General features: G+C 45.4%; 1 protein-coding gene across 4 annotated transcripts in view; it reads right to left on the reverse strand.

Moving 5' to 3' along the window:
- Positions 1–808: 808 nt before the first annotated feature.
- The window catches only part of ETV4 (ETS variant transcription factor 4), a 35995-nt gene continuing 19660 nt past the window's right edge, over positions 809–17143 (reverse strand). For all 4 annotated transcript variants that reach the window (XM_083709626.1, XM_083709625.1, XM_083709627.1 and 1 more), the window contains 6 exons: positions 15787–16037; positions 8756–8830; positions 7841–7909; positions 4116–4285; positions 2924–3025; positions 809–1344 (listed from right to left, as the gene is read on the reverse strand). In XM_083709626.1, coding sequence (XP_083565752.1) covers positions 1129–1344; positions 2924–3025; positions 4116–4285; positions 7841–7909; positions 8756–8830; positions 15787–16037 — 883 coding nt within the window. In that variant the 3' untranslated portion in view covers positions 809–1128. The remainder of the gene's footprint in view (positions 1345–2923; positions 3026–4115; positions 4286–7840; positions 7910–8755; positions 8831–15786; positions 16038–17143) is intronic.

Genomic DNA, 17143 nt, shown 5'->3' on the forward strand with positions numbered 1-17143 from the left:
AAATTTTCTCCCAGTCGCCACAGCTTCAAAGAGTCTGCGAACCATGCACAGATACCTGTTCAGTCGCAGAGAAGCTGCTTCTGAAGGAGGGTGAGGACAGGTGACCCCACCTAGGCCCGAAGTCACCCCCCCCCCCAGAAAGCAGGCTCAAAGCTTTTCAAAATAATTTTCTCAGCAGCTAAGCATCTGCTCATTTGCTCTGCTGTTGCAAGGCAAAACCGTTACTTTTTATCAGCACAAGAAGGCTTCAAGAAGCTAATGAAAGGCTCTGTTCAAAGCAGGCCTGAGAACTGACTTTTATCTCATTCAGTTGCAACATCTTTGGACATGCTGAACCGCTCTCATTCCCCTTTTCCTGGGAAGGGCACCAAGAGTCCCAAAAGAGCCCCAACACAGGAGCTTTCTGTTCATGCTCAGAGGAACTCATGGGGCAGGACTCCTGAGGGAGGAGAAAGGGGAGGGAACTGGAAGGGGAATATATACTCTGTGCACATGACTGTGAACTCGTGCTTGTTTGTGAACTGTCACACTTGCTCCTTCTACCAGTTCATGGATTTTAGAAATAAAGCTTTTTCTCCGAAACTATTCCTTGAGTGTCTGTTGACTCCCATTTTCCCTTTCCCGGGCACAATATTTTTCCCACCCAAGGGCAAAGCCTCATAAGGCTACACTTCGAATTTGGAGTCTGCGTATTCAAAGCCCCTAGCTTGGTTGCTTCTTATTTCAACAGGCAGATCTTGCCACTCCCACGTTCAAGCTGTGTACACTTACAGTTAATCAACCAGGATAGCATTTTCAAAAAACAATGTACAAAGCACTTTACAATCTTTATTTGACCCTGCCCTCACAACATCCCTGTGAGGTAGGAAGCTCGTCCTCAGGAACGGAGGCTGGAATGAAAGCAGTTTGCCCAAAGTTCACCCAGCGAGTCCACGGCTAAGGCAGGATTTGAATCCAGATCTGGATACTGGGAAACCGTACTGCCCTCCCCTCGAAAAGGCAGCCCATTGTACAGTCCGGGTTCGGCGTCAGGAAAGCCGAGGCAATACTCTACATTGGTGATTACCGACAAATGTCTTCATATATGTACAACTCGGCCATTATCTGACCCGTCTCTTCGGCTGGCAGTTAATAGGTGTAGCCTTTCCCATACGGCGGTTGCCCCCCGAGATCTTGCATATAGGCTACGCCCTCGTCCAGGTGGGACAGAGGAACAGTGTCCTCCTCGCTGACGTGCCACTCAAATTCGGCCTTCAGGGACGGGCGCTGATTGTCGGGGAAAGCCAGGGAGAAGAGGGCTTCTGGTTCGCACACAAACTTGTACACATAACGCTCACCAGCCACCTGTAAGACAGACAGGAGAATGGAGTCGAAAGAGAGTACTGCAGCAAACAGTTCTTGCCAATAACCCCACATGGTTGACCCCAGAACAGAGGTTGGGTGCATTCTTTGTGCTAGGGCAGCTGTCTACCAGCTTCTGGTACGTAGGCTGAGATCCTACCTGCCTGGACCCTGTCTGGCCAGAGTGGTGCATGCTCTACTTATCTCCTGCTTGGACTACAGCAATACGCTCTACGCAGGGCTACCTTTGAAGGTGACCCAGAAGCTACAACTAATCCAGAATGTGGCTGTTGACTGGAAGTGGCCGCCAGCACCTTATAACACCGGTCCTGAACGACCTACATTGGCTCCCAGTACATTTCCGAGCACAATTCAAAGTGTTGGTGCTGACCTTTAAAGTCCTAAATGGCCTTGGCACAGTATACTTTAAGGAGCGTCTCCACCTCCATCGTTCAGCCCAGACACTGAGGTCCAGCTCCAAGGGCCTTCTGGTAGTTCCCTCCCTGCAAGATGTGAGGTTGCAGGGAACCAGGCAGAGGGCCTTCTCGGTGGTGGCGCCCGCCCTGTGGAACGCCCTCCCAGCAGATGTCAAGTAACTATAGAACCAAACATTCTGTGTAAAGAACAGATTACGCTAGTAGAACTGGAAGAAGTTCTGTAAGGAGGACTATTTGATATATTGCAAGAAAGACTATGAGGAGAATTATTAGTTAATGATAATCAAGAGTAATAGAGAAATTAAGAAATGCAGAGTAAGTGATAAAGAATGGGAAATCATCAGGTGTTGACGGAAGTCTAAAATATTGTATAAGATAAGAAGTTATGTTATATGATTGTTAGAAATGATATGTTAAAAAAACTAATAAAAATGTGTGTGTGTGTGTGTGTATGTATATATATATGTGTGTGTGCGCGTGTGTGTGTATACACATATACATATACACAGTGGTACCTCGCAAGACGAAATTAATTCGTTCTGCGAGTTTTTTCGTTCTACGAGTTTTTTTCGTCTTGTGAAGCACGGATTCCCTGGGTATTAACGGTTTTAAGAAAAAGGAAACACTCACAAGACGTTTTTGTCTTGCGAAGCAAGCCCATAGGGAAATTTGCCTTGCAAAGCAACTCAAAAAACAAAAAGAGTTTTTCGTCTTATGAGGCATTCGTCTTGCGAGGTACCACTGTATATATATGAACCCAACATTCTGAGCAGCAGCTTTATTGCTTCATTCTCTTTCTTTTTTGTTTCTTTCCCTTTCTCTGATTCCTTTCTTCTTCCTGCTTCTTTCTCTCTTTTCCCTTTTTCATAGCTGTTTTTTAAAATAATTTCTATTAATGCACATGCTCCACACCCCTCCTAAGCTCAAACTGCACAGGCCGAATTTATTGTGTGGGGGAGAGAGGCACTGCCCCACCAACCTCAGTCTGCCCTCATTCAGCCCCCAACCTGCCGGCCTTCTCACAACCAGTCTCTGAGGAGACTCTCGCTGTCATCCTCTCTATCCTTAGTCACAAGTTTGACTTTGCAGAAGTCAGGAGTGGGGACAAAACTACACCCAAGCGCAACCCAACTTCAAAAACCAACCTTTTGCATAATGCCCTTTTCATAATAGTAGCGAAGAGAGCGGCTCAGCTTGTCGTAGTTCATGGCTGGGCGATTCTTCTGGATGCCCCAAAGCCGCGCCACCTGCAGCCGTGCCCATCGAAGGTGGGGAGCAGAGAAAAAAACAATGCTAGGTTTAATTCTATGCCCTTTAAAAATGTGGGGGTTTTTTTCGGGGGGGGGGGGGTTGTTGTTGTTTTTGTTTTGATTATTCAGTACACCTGAAGGAGCGTCTCCATCCCCATCGTTCTGCCTGGACACTGAGGTCCAGCTCAGAGGGCCTTTTGGCAGTTCCCTCACCACAAGAAGTGAGGTTACAGGAAACCAGACACAGGGCCTTCTCGGTAGTGGCACCCGCCCTGTGGAATGCCCTCCCATCAGATGTCAAGGAAATAAACAACTCTCTGGCTTTTAGGAGCCATCCGAAGGCAGCCCCGTTGAGGGAAGTTTGTAATGTTTGATGTTTTAGCATGTTTTAATATCCTGTGAGGAGCTGCCCAGAGTGGCTGGGTAAACACAGTCAGATGGGCAGGGTGGTATTATTATTATTATTATTATTATTATTATTATTATTATTTACATTGTGGTTTTATATTCTGATTTTATCCTGTGAACCACCCTGAGACCTGTGGATATACAGTGGTACCTCAGGTTAAGAACTTAATTCGCTCTGGAGGTCCGTTCTTAACTTAAAACTGTTCTTAACCTGAGATACCACTTTAGCTAATGGGGCCTCTTGCTGCCGCTGTGCCGCCAGAGCACAATTTCTGTTCTCATCCTGAAGCAAAGTTCTTAACCCAAGGTACTATTTCTGGGTTAGTGGAGTCTGTAACCTGAAGCGTCTGTAACCTGAGGTACCACTGTAGAGCAGTATATAAATTAAATAAATAACAATAATGTGAAACAGACCATGTCAAGGAACCTCAACCCCCCCCCAAAAAAACCACATTTGAACATCGACGCCTGGTTTATTTGGGGTTACAAACTAGCTAGCTGGGCTGATGAGAAGGTGGCCTCTGAGTGCACGCAGAGTGCTTTTCCCTATCCAGCAGTGGCCACTGACACATATATCAGAGTTTATTTAGAGGAGGAGATAACAGTACGCTGTAAATTGCACCGGAATCCAAACTTGGTGGGAAGTATAAAAATTAATTCACCTTTAAACAAGACCCACCTCCTCTGGTTCAATGAGTTTGAATTCCATCCCTCGGCCTGTCCAGGCAATGAAATGGGAGTTGCTTGGGTCGTCCAGCAAAGCTACCAGGAACTGCCAAAGCTGTAGAGACCCTCGCCGCTGATAAGGGGGCCCCTCACGGTACCCACCCCCTTCTTGCTTGATGTCCCCTGCCAAGCACAGCCAACATAATGAAAACAAGAAAAGAAACCGTGCCAACAAAAAAGGAATGGCAAGACAAGCTGTTAGAGTATATTGAATTAACAGAGGCAATTAGAGATCACGCTAGACAAGAGTTTCAAAAAGCATGGAGGAAAGGCAGAGAATACTTCGCAAAACAGTGCCCTAAAATACATACCTGGACTTGTCTGCAGGAGACTTTGTGGATATTTTAGTTATCATTAGAAAAATCTTAATAATTATTCATAAAGGGAACAGCTTATAAGTAGTAAATGAGGAGGCCAGGTGCAGGATAAAGGAAGTCTTTTATTTGGTTGTTTGTATTGTTGTATGTTATGCTTATTGTATGTTATGTTCACGTTTAATGAGGGTGGATTTCTGTTTTGGGGGGTGGGGGGGGGTTATGTTATGTTGTAAATAAAACTCAAATAAATAAATAAATAAATAAATAAATAAATAAATAAATAAATAAATAAATAAATACAATAAGCACCCTGAATATTAACTCTATTTATTTTAACCAATAAGAAAGGAGGTGTTGGCATCAACCTCTGCCTAGAACTCCAATTTTTCATTTCCCTCTCAGTAGTAGGGGAGAAAGGAAATCAACCCTGAGTGCTCACTGGAAGGACAGATTGTGAAGCTGAGGCTCCAGTACTTTGGCCACCTCATGAGAAGAGAAGACTCCCTGGAGAAGACCCTGATGTTGAGAAAGATGGAGGGCACAAGGAGAAGGGGGCCACAGAGGACGAGATGGTTGGATAGTGTTTTTGAGGTTACCAGCATGAGTTTGACCAAACTGCGGGAGGCAGTGGAGGACAGAGGTGCCTGGCGTTCTCTGGTCCATGGGGTCATGAAGAGTCGGACACGACTAAACGACTAAACAACAACAACAAGTAGGGGAGAGGCATGCTCTGGGCATTAGGTGTGGGACACTTTTAGCTCACCAGGTGCTGCAGAACTGCAACTCCCACTGGCCATGCCTGCTGGAGCTTGTGTGAGTTGCAACTCAGTTACAACTGGGGGGGGGGGAGGCTTCTAGGGCCCAGAGGCGGGGATTGTATGGTCTCCAGGAAGGCTGATCGATCGCCAAATGACTTATATCTGTGGGATACAGTTCATTTACACTGCAATATTGCAGACAGTATGCTCAACAATCTATAGTAACAACTTAACAACGTGGAAGGTACTGCGTCATTAAATCTCAAAAGGAAGGCTTGGACAACAGCCCGGATTGGAATGATTTAACAACTTGGGAGTTGATGAGTCGTTAAACTTCAAACGACAAATTTGGAATGAAGTCAGGAAAAGCTGCGTTGGTAAACAGACAGTTGAGAAAATATATATATATACTAATGAAGCTGTATTCGATGGATGAAAGGATATATGATTTTGGACATGACTGAGAATCGCGTAGCCAGGGACAGAGAACTTTAAAGCGTTAAGATCAGAGGTGGAAAATATGAAAACAACGAGAAGAGGCAGTAACAAAGATATTGAATACATTCTTTAGAGGTCCAGACTCTGGGGATTGCGGAAAAATTAATAATTAACAATTTGGACTGTAATTTGGTCAGTTTTAAAATTTTAGCTGATTGATTTTAATTGGATTATGATGTGGATATGTTGATTGGCTGTTTTTATTGGAAAATTAATAAAAATGATTTTAAAAAACAACAACGGGGGGGGGGGGGCAAAGGTTCTCCACTCCTGCTATATATATATACTCAAAGCAGTGTTAGAAACTCAGATATACAGTGGTACCTTGGAAGCTGAACGGAAGCCGTTCCTGAAGTCTGTTCGACTTCCAAAACGTTCAGAAACCAAGGCGCAGCTTCCGATTGGCTGCAGCCTCCAGCCAATCAGAAGCCGCGCCGAAAGTTCGGATTCCAAAAGAACATCCGCAAAACGGAACACTCACTTCTGGGTTTGCGGCGTTCGGGAGTCAAAACATTCGACTCGCAAGTCGTTCGTTAACCAAGGTACGACTGTGTAAGCCAGGCGCCAAATGGTTCCTTAAACCAGGGTTACAGTCGCCAAAACAAAATGCCTAATTGCCATTTGAGGGCTAGGTGGCTTGAAAGCTGTATTTTTCAATGCGCCTTTTTGGTTCCTGAAATCCATTCCGATTGTACAGATAAAATATAATGGATAGAATTCTACAGGATGTGTTGCTAGTATACGAAAGCAGTCCAGATCCAAGGATCCTCAAGCATGGCACCTCCAGTTGGTGGAGACATCAGGCGCCATCCTGGCACCCGGGCATCTTCACTTGGTCGCAAGTGGACGGTAGCCGGGTGCAAAAGGCACCTGGCGAATTTTGAACGTTGGCCCAAAGTTCATCGCTCCCTCTATTATCAAACTCAGGTGGTGAGTGCCAAGGGCTAAGTAGCCAAAATAAGACCAGTAGCAAACAGAGAGGCAGGCGTCAGTATGCTTGGTGGAACCCCAGGTTTTGCAGAGATATATAAATACAGTGGTACCTCGGGTTAAGTACTTAATTCGTTCCGGAGGTCCGTTCTTAACCTGAAACTGTTCTTAACCTAAAGCACCACTTTAGCTAATGGGGCCTCCTGCTGCTGCCGCGCCGCCAGAGCACAATTTCTGTTCTTATCCTGAAGCAAAGTTCTTGACCCGAGGTACTATTTCTGGGTTAGCGGAGTATGTAACCTGAAGCGTATGTAACCTGAAGCGTTTGTAACCTGAGGTACCACTGTATTTGCAAAAGACTCCAAAACAGCCCTAGAGGGACTCAGTAGCATGGAGCCCTGAATGTCCATTGGAAAAAAATATATAAATTCGTGGCTGGGTGGAAGAGACAACAGAAGCGGCCCTCCAGTTGCGAATTCCTCAGAATGCGGCCAGACCTCCGAAACGGATCTCGTTCGCAACCGGAGGTACCACTGTATTTTCAAAACACATTGGGCTCCTTTGGCGGGTGGGATTGCCAAAGTCCTTTTCCCCAGATGCCCACCCCCTTTTTACTCATCAATGAGGTAAGACGCAATGGCCTATCCCCCTGCTCCAACACACACACACACACACACACACACACCCTCTATTATAATCTGGATTTCAAATTTAGTTTTTCCAGTTCTAGTTCCACCTGAAGTTTCAGAGAGGAAGGCAGATTTCAGCTTTGGGCAAGACGATGTAGATCATTGCTCCGGTTCTGATGAGAAGGTTTGATTTGCTTCCTAACCAGAACCATGCACATGACAAAAGGCCCTACATTTTAATTACATAAATCTCCAAGGCTGTAAAGACTTGGGCTTTTCTTCATATGCAGGGAGGGATTATGATCTGTGGCTCATAGTTGGGACATTCTGGTTCAGATTTCTTTAAATTGTTTGTTTTAGAGAATACTGAATTCATGCAAAATGCTCATAGTTGGGACATTCTGGTTCAGATTTCTTTAAATTGTTTGTTTTAGAGAATACTGAATTCATGCAAAATGTTTCCTTGGCTCAATCAGGCAGCCTTTGAAAAGATGGTGGATGCCCAGTGGTACAGCTCATATAGCCCAGGGCAATTGCGTATCTGACCTTCAAACTTCTCAGGGACGACACAGACGTCATCGGCGAACGGCCGCACCTGTTTCTCATAACTGTACCCTGTGAAAAAAAAGAACACATCAGCAGGGCCCGCTGATTTTTTTCAACTTTGACGTTCCAAAAATGAGGGGTACTAAAAACTTTTCACATGGATTCGAAAAGATAGCTTGGCTAAATGAACATAATTTAGCATAGCACATAGCATAGCTCTGCTTAGTGAATAACTGCGTAGAAAAAGATCTGGCTTGCAATAGGAGTCTTGAACGTTCCCGTTTGGGGGATGATTGACACCAGGGTTAGCTGCCAGAACCTTCTTTCCAGTGCTCCCGGATTGGCTGGGACAGGTCATGTGTCCCAGTGCTCCTCGCAATGCTCCAGGTTGGCTGGGAGTGATCACATGACAACCGCTCGCCCCTATAAAAGCTTCTAACACCACATGCATTCCCATGGTGTCGCCCAACCAGGGTTGTGTGACATGGAAACTCTGCAATGCTCAGAAAGTACTTGCTTTTCTTACCGGCCCATATGTACTGCAGCTGAACTCAAAATACAGTGGTACCTTGGGTTAAGAACTTAATTCGTTCTGGAGGTCTATTCTTAACCTGAAACTGTTCTTAACCTGAAGCACCAATTTACCTAATGGGGCCCCCCGCTGCCACCGCACAATTTCTGTTCTCCTTCTGAAGCAAAGTTCTTAACTCGAGGTACTATTTCTGGGTTAGCGGAGTCTGTAACCTGAAGCGTCTGTAACCTGAGGTGTACAGAAAACAAAGGACAGATCCTTGCCTGAGTGTACAATGCTGCCTTTTACTAGTCAGCCTGGTCATGTGTGTAGACTGAGAAACGGCTAACAGCCCAGCTAATAGGCTTGCGGACAAGAAAAGGCCTTCATGGAAAATGCCTCACCGAGTGTGCCGTCAGCATTGGAATGTCCTGGGAAGGGTTCCACATTCATATACATCGAATGGCAGCTTGGGACATCTATGAGACAGATACAAAGATACAAAAGACAAACAGGTCAAACCACATTGGGCGAGAGACTTTGGGTATAATATACAACTTACAGCTTGGGAGAAGTTATGGAATTTAAGGTTCACAGCACGTTGGCAAAAATGTATAAAACATGCTCAAATGTATGCTGGAAATGTAAGGGAAAAGAAGGCACCCTCTATCATATCATATGTGGTGGAACTGTAAGGTAGTAAAAGGATTTTGGGAAATGATATATAATGAGTTGGGGGGAAAAAGTTTTAAATATAGCCTTTGCTAAAAAAAAAACCTGAAGCCTTCCTTTTAGGAATTCTAAGTGCCGAAATCCCAAGGGAGCAGAAAAGACTATTTATGTATGCGACCACGACTGCGCAGATGTTATTGGCTCAGACATGGAAAGAAGATAGAGTCCCGACCAGAGAAGAATGGCAGATCAAGTTGACGGATTATGCCAAAATGGCTAAAATGACCAGAAGAATAAAAAACAGGAAGACCAAAATTTTAATAAGGAATGGGGAATTTTTTTTAAAAAATTATCTTAAAGACCATTGTAAACAGTTAAAACTTTTAGTAGGATTGGAATATCACTTGTAATTTAAGGCTGAATAAAAAAAGGTAAAGGTACCCCTGCCCGTGCGGGCCAGTTGTGTCCGACTCTAGGGTTGTGCGCTCATCTCGCTCAGGAGGCCGGGAGCCGGCGCCGTCCAAAGACACTTCCGGGTCATGTGGCCAGTGTGACAAAGCTGCAACTGGCGAGCCTGCACCAGCGCAGCACACGGAAACACCGTTTACCTTCCTGCTATAAAGCGGTACCTATTTATCTACTTATACTTTGAGGTGCTTTCGAACTGCTAGGTGGGCAGGAGCTGGGACCGAACGACGGGAGCTCACCCCGCCGCGGGGATTCGAACCGCCGACCATACGATCGGCAAGTCCTAGGCGCTGAGGTTTTACCCACAGATGGACACAAATAGAGATGTAAAAGATTTGGATCATTGTAAAAGATGCAGGAGGAAATGATTAATAATAGGACCCACAAAGGGGAGGATGGAAGTCCAAGAGATTCCTCTGGATCTTGTTTTTATGATTCATGTTTGATATATCTCTGTAAAATTTTAATTTGAAAAACCAAATTATTATTATTAACAACAGACAGACAGACACAAATTGCTGGGTTGAGTAGGCAGGATTTGGCTTCCACCCTCCAGAGGTGCAAATCCTAAAAGTGGTGGCTTCAGATTTATGAAATTCTCTCTCTGGAGAAAATCAGGCAGCCCACCCCCATATTAGACACACTCTACTAAAGGGTGGCACTGTGGGTTAAACCACAGAGCCTAGGACTTGCCAATCGGAAGGTCGGCGGTTCGAATCCCCACGACGGGGTGAGCTCCCGTTGCTCTGTCCCAGCTCCTGCCAACCTAGCAGTTTGAAAGCAAGTCAAAGTGCAAGTAGATAAATAGGTACAGCTCCGGCGGGAAGGTAAACAGTGTTTCCGTGCGCTGCTCTGGTTCGCCAGAAGCGGCTTAGTCATGCTGGCCACATGACCCGGAAGTTGTACGGTGGCTCCCTCGGCCACCAGAGTTGTCTGAGAATGGACCTAATGGTCAGGGATCCCTTTACCTTCACCTTTACTAACACTTCATTAACACACTGTAATATTTACGATTGATTTTACAGTATGGCAGGTGGAGAGGTTTGATTCTTCGGATTATTACACTAAATTGCTTTAATGTTTTGAGCTCAACTAAAGCTCTTTTTGCCCCACAAGTCTGCCTCCCCCTGCATTAAAACCCAACACTGAAACACGGTTCCAAACAGTGTATTTCAAATGCATGGGTTAAATGTTTAAAAGTTGGTGTTATAGGAATTCTAAGGTCTTATGGTGCCAACAAAGGTCTGTATAGTTAAAGCTATGGTTTTCCCAGTAGTGGGATACAGAAGTGAGAGCTGGGCCATAAAGAAGGCTGATCGCCGAAGAATTGATGCTTTTGAATTCTGGTGCTGGAGGAGACTCTTGAGAGTCCCATGGACTACAAGAAGATCAAACCTCTCCATTCTGAAGGAAATCAGCCCTGAGTGCTCACTGGAAGGACAGATTGTGAAGCTGAGGCTCCAATTCTTTGGCCACCTCATGAGAAGAGAAGACTCCCTGGAAAAGACCCTGATGTTAGGAAAGATGGAGGGCACAAGGAGAAGGGGAAGACAGAGAACGAGATGGTTGGACAGTGTTCTCGAAGCTACCAGCATGAGTTTGACCAAACTGCGGGAGGCAGTGGAAGACAGGAGTGCCTGGCGTGCTCTGCTCCATGAGGTCACAAAGAGTCAGACATGTCTAAACAACAACAACAAGGTCTTATGGGGGGGGGGGGTTTAGTACCCTGTTGCAACAGTTTAATAAAGAGCAGGCTTACTAGCTGCTTTGCTTCTCAACTTTCTCTCGTTGGCCCCTGTTATTTTTCTCCTACCGATAGAGAACCTACATAAGGACTCTATAAGGGCTCTAATGGAAAAGGACCAGTTTTTTCTTATAACATTGGTAAGAGAGGCTACTCTCCCCAAAGCAGCCTGCAGTTTTGCAAGGTTCAGCAGAGAGGATGGGGCAGCCCAGGAAAAGCCTTTAAAGGCTGCCCATGGAGAAAATTAAGGGCTGCCGGAAAGAGGGGGCTGGTTTTTCTTCCGGCTTCTCTGGCAGCCAAAGAAGCCCCTGTTCTACCCAGGCATTTCGACGCCTCGGGGAGTCAAAAGTTGCATGCCCAGACTTTCTTCCCTCTGGGCTTCGAGCCAAGCAAGATTTGGCTCCGGTTACCAGCCTGTGTGCTGATGTCAGCTGCCCATAAGGAGAGCAGCCTTGCTGTAATCCGACACCCCGCCAGCCCAGAGCCCAGTTCCTGTGCCTCCATTTTGTGAATGAAATTCCTTTCTGCTCCATTCAGCAACAGGAGGGCTCCCTGCCAGGAAGCAGAGGCGGGGGGGGAGGCGGCTCGAGGTTATGCAACGCAACGCAATGCCAGGAAGCACAGCAATGCCTCTTCGCTCCCTCCCTGATAGTATTTGAAGGTCACAAAATGTCACGGCACCCCAGAGCGGAATAACTGCGTGCCGTCGGGGTTTGATAAGCTGAAAATGGAAGGTGCAATTTAAGCAAGGGGGTGGATGGAAAGGAAATCCCGACAACCTCACAGGCCAGATAAAAGTCTTCAGCCAGATGAAAGGGTTGCCCGTTTCTTTTTGTACACAGAAATGGTACAGCAGCACCTTGGTTCCCAAACTTAATCCGTTCCGGAAATCCGTTCCAAAACCAAAGCGTTCCAAAACCAAGGGGTGCTTTCCCATAGAAAGCAATGCAAAACGGATTAATCCATTCCAGATTTTGAAAAACAACCCCTAAAACAACAATTTAACATGAATTTTACTATCTAACACAGGGGTCAGCAACCTTTTTCAGCGGTGGGCTGGTCTACCATCCCTCAGACCATGTGGTGGGCCGGACTATATTTTGGAAAAAAAATATGAACAAATTCCTATGCCCCACAAATAACCCAGAGATGCATTTTAAATAAAAGGACACATTCTACTCATGTAAAAACACCAGGCAGCCCCCACAAATAACCCAGAGATGCATTTTAAATAAAAGGACACGTTCTACATTCTACTCATGTAAAAACACCCTGATTCCCGGATCGTCCGCAGGCTGGAGTGAGAAGGCGATTGGGCTGCATTCGGCCCACGGGTCTTAGTTTGCCTACTCCTGATCTAATGAGACCATGGATCCATAAAATGAAAGCAATAAACAATGTACTGCATCACACAATCAATCAATCAATCAATCAATCAATCAGTAGCTGAACTGGGTTCCACACAGTCACAAAAACAAAAAAGCCACAGAAATAGAAATGCAAAATAAATAGCAAAAACAGATCGACCTCAGCATGGCACTCAAACTGGAAGCGTAACACTCACATCGTAAGCATAACACTCAAAATGGAAGTGTGGCACTCAAATCAGAAGTGTAACACTCAAAATGGAGCACGCTCGGCTTCCGAAAAAGGTTCACAAACCAGAACACTTACTTCCAGGTTTGCAGTGTTTGGGTTCCAAGTTGTTTTGAGTACCAAGGCGTTTGAGAACAAAAGTACCACTGTATGACTAAGTGGGGCCATTGAATAGATACATAAACTACCTGAAAATGATTTACAGATGGTGTCCAACTCCGAGTAGACTTGTTAAAATGTATATGTCAGATAAGTGCTGGAGATGTAACGAGGTTGAGGGTGCATTTCATCATACGTAGTGAACTTGTAAAGCGTAAAAGAGTACTGGGAAATGATATACAGTGGTGCCCCGCAAGACGAATGCATTGCAAGACGGAAAACTCGCTAGATGAAAGGGTTTTCCGTTTTGGAGGCGCTTCGCAAAACGAATTTCCTATGGGCTTCCTTCACAAGATGAAAATGTCTTGCGAGTTCCTACGGGGTTTTTTTCCTCCCGCCCCCTTTTTCTAAGCCGCTAAGCCGCTTATCCGCTAAGCCGATAAGCCGCTAAAAGCCGCTAATAGCGCTAATCCGCTAAGCCGTCAATGGGCTTGCTTCGCAAGACGAAAAAACGCTAGACGAAGAGACTCGCGGAACAGATTCTTTTCGTCTTGCGAGGCACCACTGTATGAAAAAAATGTTTTAAAATACCTTTACAAAAAACAAAACAAAAAAACAAACAAAAAACCACAACCCAGAGTCCTTTCTGTTGGGAATATTTCAGAGGGAAATTCCCAGGTGTCAAAAAAGACTATTTACGTATGCTACCACTGCGGCCCGTGTTTTGTTGAGGTCCCAACTAAAGAAGAATGGCAACTTAAAAACTGATGGAATGTGCGCAACTTGCAGATTTAACATATAGAATAAGAGAACAAGAAGAACATACGTTTAAAGAAGATTGGAAAATGTTTACTGACTATATGCGTGAGAATTGTGTTCATTTAAAAGCGTTGGTAGCAGTAAGATAAACAGTGTAAATGCGTTTTGATGGATGTAACAATGGATTACTGAATGGTTTAGTTTATGTGAAATATAAGGGACAGGTGGTATGCAAAATGAACCATGGAAAGAGAAGAAAGGAAGTCATTGATATTGTACTGTAAGTAATAATAATAGTAGTAGTAATAATAATAATTGATTATTTATACCCCACCCATCTGGCTGGGTTTCCCCAGCCACTCTGGGCGACTTCCAACCCAATATTAAAAACCATACAGCATCAGACATCTTTTAAAAGTAAAAAGAGTTGCTTATTGCCTTGACATCTGCTGGGAGGGTGTTCCACAGGGCAGGCGCCACCACCGAGAAGGCCCTCTGCCTGGTTCCCTGTAACCTCACTTCTCGCAGTGAGGGAACCGCCAGAAGGCCCTCGGAGCTGGACCTCAGCATCCAGGCAGAATGATGGGGGTGGTGACGCTCCTTCAGGTATACTGGGCCAAGGCCATTTAGGGCTTTAAAGGTCAGCAGCAAAACTTTGAATTGTGCTTGGAAGCGTACTGGATGTTTAAACAAGTACAGTGGTACCTCGGGTTAAGAACTTAATTCGTTCTGGAGGTACGTTCTTAACATGAAACTATTCTTAACCTGAGGTACCACTTTAGCTAATGGGGCCTCCTGCTGCCGCCGCACGATTTCTGTTCTCATCCTGAGGTAAAGTTCTTAACCCGAGGTACTATTTCTGGGTTAGCGGAGTCTGCAACCTGAGGAATCTGTAACCTGAAGCAACTGTAACCCGAGGTACCACTGTATTTAAAATTGCAAAACAAAAAACGTAATAAAAATCATATAAAAGAAAAGAAAAAGTAAAGTACGATTAAGTGGAACTGTTGCATAGATACATAAATGTCAAAGCCCAGTTTGATCCTCACTCTGGTTTTAGAAGGCTATTGAAAAAACTGAGTAAGAGGACCAATCTCACTGGAGTGGGTGTCATTTATCCATGGCAGGGGAGAGGTTTGTAGCTGAAGATGGTCCTGGAAGAACTTATTCAGAAACCTTCAGTGCGTAAGCTATCTGTCCACAGTGAGATGCGCGAGAGGAGGGTAGGCTTGCCTAAAGAACAGCCGCCACCTTTTGATCACATCTCACAGGCTCATTAGCTTGCAAGCTATGAAACTGAGCACAGAAACATTCCAGGCTGAGAAGTAAAAGGAAATGAGCAAAGAAAAGATTGCCTCTCAGTCAAAAAAAAGGAAAGGAGGGGGAGAGGTTGAAAGTGACCTGTGACTTGAAAGAAAGAAAGAAAGAAAGAAAGAAAGAAAGAAAGAAAGAAAGAAAGAAAGAAAGAAAGAAAGAAGGTTGGATAGCTTATAGACTTATTTTGTCATTGTTGCCCCAAAAGTAGAAGAATACTGAGACGGTTAAGACCAATGAGTTTGGGGAAGCAGTTGAGTGTAGGATGGGAGGCTGTGTGACTGTACATTAAGATACATTACGGAACTGCAGAAAGAGGGGGGAAGGAAGTCAAGTTTTGAATGTTAAAATGATTGTACATTAGTGAAATGTATAAACCTGAAAAGCATTTTAAAAAATTATTTTTAAAGGGCCACTTCCATGTTTTGGGTGCTCTACGCATGACTCTGCAGGGCTAATGGGCTTTAATATGCTGTGCTGAAGAAAAATACTAAAGCAGGGGTCAGCAAACTTTTTCAGCAGTTGTCCCTCAGACCTTGTGGGGGGCAGACTATTTTTTTTGGGGGGGGGGATGAATTCCTATGCCCCACAAATAACCCAGAGGTGCATTTTAAATAAAAGGACACATTCTACTCATGTAAAAACAGGCTGATTCCCAGACCGTCAGAAGGCGATTGGGCCAGATCCGACCCCCGGGCCTTAGTTTGCCTACTAGAGTATCTCATCTCTCTCGCACACACACGCACACACCCCACAATTCAGCCCGACTTTCTCACCGCCTACCTGCGTCAAAAGCATAGTCCATCTGCTCCTGTTTGATTACCACTCCTGCCGCGTACCGGGAACTGCCACCAGCCCCCAGCGGGTTTGCCTGGTCATACATGGGGTCATGGAACTCCTGCTTGAAACCCTGGGCAGGGTACGGGAGGCATGGGGCAGACAGCGGTCGCTGATAAGCCGGCAGGGCGTCCGATCCCAAGGCTTGAGAGGTGGGGAAGGATTGGCCCATCTCGCCACGCAGCTGGTACGATGAGCTGGGAGGAGGACAGAAAGACAGTGGGCATAGAATAACAGGATTACAGACTTCGAGGGAACCCTGGTGATCATCTAGTCTCACCCCCTGCCTGGAGCTGGGTGCAACTACAGACATTCTGCTTAAAAGGCCTCCAGTGAAAGCTAACATTTAAGAAACACACTACAGTCGTACCTTGGAAGTCGAACGGAATCCATTCCGGAAGTCCATCATTCCAAAATGTTCAGAAACCAAAGCACAGCTTATGATTGGCTGCAGGAAGCTCCTGCAGCCAATTGGAAGCCCCGTCAGACGTTCGGCTTCCAAAATATAGTTCGCAAACCAGAACAGTCACTTCCGGGTTTGCGGCATTCAGGAGCCAAAATGTTTGAGAACTAAGCTGTTTAAAAACCAAGATACGACTGTACAAGCTGGCCAGCTCCCCCATACAAAAGCAATGTGAGTGTACAGCCACCACCCTTTTCTAGAATCGTAGAACTGTTGGAAGAGACCTCAAGGATCATCTAGTCCAACCCCCTGCAATGCAGGAATCTCTTGCCTAACATGGGGCTCAATCCCACGCCCTGAGATTCAGAGCCTCCTGCTCCACCGACAGAGCTATCGCCCATTTTGCAGCAAAGGCTCCCAGGTACGCAAACTACCGGAGTCTGGAATGCCAGGTGAATTCAGCAGGTCTTAGCTGCAGGTAAGCTTGCATCCTGCTCAACATCTCCAAACAGCCCAAGTTTCTGATCTCTGGCATGCCAGGTTGGGAAGGCGCCAAATAAGCTAACTGGTCGGGAGCAGGCCGAGACTAGTTGGGGTTTACCTATACCCTGGAAAAATGGGCACTCACAGATAGCCTGCAGGCATGTTTTGCATTGGAAGTGATAAGTGAACATGATGCTCAGCTCTGAAGATCTCTATATCTGTCTTTCTGTCTGTCTGTCTGTCTGTCTGTCTGTCTGTCTGTCTCTCTATCTCTTTGCTGGGTTTGGATTATGAGATAGGGCAGAGGAGCTTCCTGGAAGTTTGTTTGAATTCTAAAATTAAACCATTCTGGGGAGCGATGTGTTAGCCTGTCACACACAGAGTGAGTGTGTTGTGAAACCTCTAAGACTAACATAT

Source organism: Podarcis gaigeae, assembly GCF_964106915.1.
Source record: "Podarcis gaigeae genome assembly, chromosome: 13".
In the NCBI taxonomy this organism is placed as follows: Eukaryota; Metazoa; Chordata; class Lepidosauria; order Squamata; family Lacertidae; genus Podarcis; species Podarcis gaigeae.